This window comes from Formica exsecta, unplaced genomic scaffold (genome assembly GCF_003651465.1).
Source record: "Formica exsecta isolate Colony F162 unplaced genomic scaffold, ASM365146v1 scaffold72, whole genome shotgun sequence".
Taxonomy (NCBI): Eukaryota; Metazoa; Arthropoda; class Insecta; order Hymenoptera; family Formicidae; genus Formica; species Formica exsecta.
This window is the reverse complement of record NW_021853485.1, coordinates 1,481,791-1,487,078: the sequence shown is the minus strand read 5'-3', so window position 1 is coordinate 1,487,078 and position 5,288 is coordinate 1,481,791. Positions and strand designations below refer to the sequence as shown.

Below are 5,288 nucleotides of genomic sequence, written 5' to 3'. Positions count from 1 at the left end.
TATATATATATGAGAATGATCTATTAATATCAAAAGTTCTATTTTATATGTGTTACATTGTATTAATAATACTAGTTACGATATATTCAGAAAAAATTATCTTTGTGGCGATGAAAAAAAATATTGTGAAGTTATTTTGCCTTTCCGATGAGACTGATTCAAATCTCCTCGAACGAATAATCTATTTGTTTCACGCTTGTTCCCTAACATTTTGTCGTTATAATTCTATTTAATAATATAGTCATAACGTCATCTCATGATTTTTATAGAATGCTCTCATTTATCGTGCTGCGATTACAGCAAAGTTTAAAAGTCTAAAATAGTGTAATATCTCAAACTTTCGCGAGAAAAGAAGATCAATCAAAATAAAATTTATATAAATCTTTTTGCAAAATTAGAAACATTCTTCTCCTAATCGTCCTTAATATTAAACCGAGAAATTTACTATTATCTAAAAATGTCTGTCTTTTATATTAGAAAAATGTGCAATTGATAATTAGAATCACTCGAAAGTCATACATTTTCTCAGCGATCTTTCCCTCACAAATGGCAGAGATAAAAAAATATATCTTTTAAAAATATGATCAAATATCATTTGTGTATTGTAAACGCGTTAATGACGTAAATATAAGATTCTTTTGTATTCAATTATATATTGTCCGAACCAGATGCAAGAAAAACGATTAAGAATCTAATTGCATCGACATTCTCAGTCAAATTAAATTTTACGATTTTTTTTTTTTTTGAAGTTAAATAGATTTACTTGAACAAAGAGAGCTCTAAAAAGTGACTTTAAATGCAATCGAGTCTGAGATAATCTTTTTATGTTAGACTGTCGAGTGAATTATACTGATTACTTCTTGCAACCGAGACCGGCGGACCAATTGCAAATACCGCCGATCGGATCAAAGGTCAGCTTATCGGGACAGGTGTACTCGGTTCCGATCACCTGGCCATTCACCATACGCGCACAAGAGATGAACTTCTTACACGAGTACGGATGCGGAAAATTGCCTTGGTCCAAGCAGCGTATAGTACCCTTACTCGTGAGGAAGAGCTTGCTATTGAGGAAAGACTTGCCGATAACGATCGGCGTCTCATCCTCGTAATAATCGTAGTCGAGCACCGGCGGTCTTCTGGGTCTCGTGGTAGCATTCACCGTGGGCCGCGCACTTTTCGTCTGGGATCTCTGACGGTTCCTGAAGTCTGCATCGTATCTCGAGATCGTCCTGTCGATCGTCGGATTTGTTCTAGGCGCTACGGTGGTGCTTATCTTGCGCCTTGCGGCGTCCCTTAACGCCGTTCGACCTAATTGTGTGGAACCTGATTAGTCTTTGCCGCTTAGACGTAAGTTTACCAGGGGTAAGCGGGTCACGTTGATGAGACTGATTCCCAGAGTGAGAGAGCGCGACGAAGTAGAAAGAGTGAGATTCATTAGTGAAATGTCAATCAACTGAATGATGAGAGTCAGTGGCTGCGTAGAAGCTGAAGGACGAAGGAACCGAGAGTATTTCAACAACCTTGTAAGGGATGTCAAGAGCACGTGCGTAAGATCGTGCTGACAAATCTGCCGATTTAGAATGAATACTGAAGTACTAGCAAGTGGTACGAAACAATTATTCCTGAGAAGGTCGATATTTTAATCGATCAACGATTTAAAGTCTTTTAAAGTCAGCGGAAGGATTTACGTCGTGTATTGTTTATTCTGTCGATGGCATGAATTCAATGATTAGTGTTTAATTCGCTTAGCAAAGCAAATGATGAACGTGGCCGAGAGAAAGAAAGAGAGAAATAGAAGGAGACAAGAATAATGGTGCATAGAAGTTGCACAATTATATTAGTATGTAAATGAGCATTGGTCAATGACAAATGAAGAAAAAATTCTGCGTATAAATCATGGAATTGTAATAGAGGAAAAAACACAGTAAAAAGATTGAAGACAGATGTTTGAAGCGAATATCATGAAGGAGACATGGACGCGATGAATGAATTAGTCGATCGAGATGAAGACGTTATTGAAGACTTCCTATTTAAAAAAAAAAAAAAAACGATCTCTTGTATGATTAGCGTCATATTTTGACATGAGTTGGCGATTTTTCAGGAGATTATCGGGATCGTCGTTAAACGGAGACTGTTATCAGAAGTCACCCAAGAGAAGAAGCCGGCTGTGTTGAAATGAATCGAGTACTGTTAGTTGAAACGCAAGCTATTCCGTCGAAAGAATAAAGCTCGCAATATAATGATATGGTACTTTAAATTAGAAGAATTAAATAGTCGGATGGTGTGCTCTCTAGCAAGTATAATGTACCAGTGTCTGACGACGACGATTGCGGCGGGTCCGCTAGGGTCACCGCGAATTCTTGGGCGCGGATGGTTTGATCGGACACATCCGTCTTTTGATCGTTTTGGACGACGGCCGATCTGGTATCCTCGAACGCGTCTAAAAAAAAGAAATGTTGAAAGGAATTTTCGAAAAACTGAAAATTAAGCCTAATAGATATAAAAATAAAACCAATTATGCTATTATATTTTTTTCATGAACCTACCGATGAGATCTATCTTTGATGAAAATCAATTAAGCTATTATATTTTTTTCATGAACCTACCGACGAGGTCTATCCTCGATGAGAAGGTGGTCTCGATTGGTCTACCGTTTCGATAAATAGCCACTGTGCTCGGAAAGGTGTTAATTAGCGGAGCGGCCGTTGTCGACTGTGTCGGTTTTCTGTATCTATTAGAGAGTCCTGATTTGCGACCGACGGATCCACCATTCTTTAAGGAATTTACCTGTTGGAATAATAATTGATTTTCTACATATACTATAAATTGATTTTCTTTATATACTACAAATAGTGCAAAGCGCCGCAGAAATAAATTAATTCTTGATTATATGAATCGCTTATGAATGCACACACGTGTGATATAAATGTGTTTGCAATTTCGTACAAAGCAAGAAGATAAATAGAATTGAGAAAATCTCGAGATTGATATCTCAGACAACACAAATAATTAAAATATCCTCTTCTATATAAACATTTTTAAAAAACTCGAATTTCATCCTTATTAAAGAGAATATATTTTTTTTTAAATTATTTATATCACACACAATCTTTATATCTTTGAGCCTTTTCTCTTTTAGGTATTTTAATATTTTAATATACTTCAGGCATTTTTTAGATATATAAAAGACTTTATAATCTTTTAGTTGTTATTAAAAGTATCTAAGAAATTTCTTAATCTTTTCAAACATCTTTTTATTTCCAAATTTTTTTTTTGGAATTTTTGTGTTGTTTGAAACGTTTCGCATAAGATATATTAGATATATTAAGATATATTAATTACTAATTTAAGCGTTAAAATATGTTCAAGATAATGTATCAGAAAAAGCGAAATCTAGACGCTCGCGCAGAAACGCGCGGTGCGTCTTTTGGAAAGGAATTTGTTAATTTCTAATGAAATTGTAAAAAGAACTAGAAGCACGGATGAAAATGTTCCTGGTTCATTCACATTTCAGAGTGTTCGCTCAGAGAAAAAGATCAGGTTTCCAAATTCGTGTTCCATCAACCCTGAAGTAAAGAATGTTTCTAAAAACCAGAGAAGGGAGAGCATCTTCGTAGATAGACAATGCGATGATGACGTAGCAACGTGTAAAGAATGATCATATAATATCTCGTTTCACGAAAGGTATTTTGGTTAGATCCAGCGAGTGATCGATGATTGAGAGATCTTGTCAGGTAGACATTCAAGAAAGCCATTAAGTTAGGAATAGTTATAACCGATTCCTTCCGCATTAGTCGATCGAGAAGATAGTTCATTGGCCGATGTAGTATATCAATTAGGCACCGGAAGCAAATTCAGAAGAGGAGAATGTTATATTGATTAAAAGATATCTTCAGTCAGGCGATTTTGTTCAAGCAAAGACATTAAGGCGATGATGGTCTTTCTGCATTTGCGAGAGGATCATGCTTCGAGAGATCTTTCAGTTAGCGGTGAAAAGAGGCGGCGGCGGCGTTTTTCGTTTCGTTTTCGCTTTAGTTAAAGCAACATGCGATCGGTCAAGGAATTACAGTATGTTATCAAGGCAAAGCGAGTCTTCAACATAAAACTGCACTGACCTCGAGCGAGGGCTGATCAGTGTCCTTGGCCAGAACAATTGTCTCCGTAGTTTGCGGCTCCTCGATGTCTTCCAGCCGTTCGATTGTCGCCTCCTTTTTTCCGTGTTTAAAATGCGTTAATATTTTTTCTCGGTTAGAAAAGTTATCATCTATATGAAGGTTACTCGAAAAATTTTTATCGGAATGCGCCCTTGTTTCTTCAGCTATTGAATCTTTTTCCTCGAACTTGGATTCGATGCTTTTTCTTGTCTCTTCTTCGTCGAAAAGATTGATATTTGTGTGAAAATTACTTGAAAAACTACCTTGAAGATCTGTATCTGTAGAATCAGAATCCGTCTCTTCAGCTGTTGAGTTCTTTTCCTCAGATTTGGGTTTAATACTCTTCAATACAACTCTCATCCTTCTTCGACTCTTATATTCGACGGGAAAATTTTGACCGCTTCTAAGATTATTTGAAAAAACGCCCCGAAGACTTTCATCCGTAGAATTAGAATGTGCACTGGTTTTTTCGGTCTTCGCTTGTTCCTCTTCGAATTTAGGTCTAACTCTCTTTAACACAATTCTCATTCTTCTTTTTGTTTTCTGCTCGTCAGAAAAATTTTTATTTGTGTTAAAATTATTCGAAAGATTATTTTGAAGATTTTTTTCGATAATATCCGTACTTGTTTCTTCAATTGTGGAATTATTTTTCTTAGATTTAGGTCGAACACTCTTCAGTAAAACTCTCATTTTTCTTCCTGTACGTCCTTTGTCGGAAATATTTTTGTTTGCATAAAAATTTGTTGAAAAATTGCCTTGAAAATTTTTATCAACAGAATCAGAAACTCCTCTCGCTTCTTCGATTGGATTCTTTTCCTCGGATTTAGGTTTAATGCTCTTTAATACAACCCTCATTCTTTCTCTCTTGTTTTCTTGTTCGGGAAGGTTTTTGCTCATACGAAGATCACTTTGAAAATTACTTGAAAGAGTTTCATTGACCGAATCAGGCTCGGCACTGGTTTTGTTCGTTGCAAGGTTTTCTTGAGACTGAGATTTTATCTTTTTTAATACATCTTTTCGTTCTTTTTCGATATTTCCATTCTCACGATGAACTTTCTCATGATGCGTTTTATTCTCATTGTCAGTAGCGGTAGGTTCTTGTAAAGTAGTGGTCTCCTCTTCCTCAACTCTTTC

General features: G+C 36.1%; 1 protein-coding gene across 1 annotated transcript in view; it reads right to left on the bottom strand.

Moving 5' to 3' along the window:
• Nucleotides 1-6: 6 nt before the first annotated feature.
• The window catches only part of LOC115243557 (serine-rich adhesin for platelets-like), a 19,951-nt gene continuing 14,669 nt past the window's right edge, over nucleotides 7-5,288 (bottom strand). The window contains exons 16-19 of the mRNA XM_029820667.1: nucleotides 4,116-5,281; nucleotides 2,607-2,787; nucleotides 2,309-2,440; nucleotides 7-1,308 (exon numbers count right to left, since the gene is read on the bottom strand). Coding sequence (XP_029676527.1) covers nucleotides 854-1,308; nucleotides 2,309-2,440; nucleotides 2,607-2,787; nucleotides 4,116-5,281 — 1,934 coding nt within the window. The 3' untranslated portion in view covers nucleotides 7-853. The remainder of the gene's footprint in view (nucleotides 1,309-2,308; nucleotides 2,441-2,606; nucleotides 2,788-4,115; nucleotides 5,282-5,288) is intronic.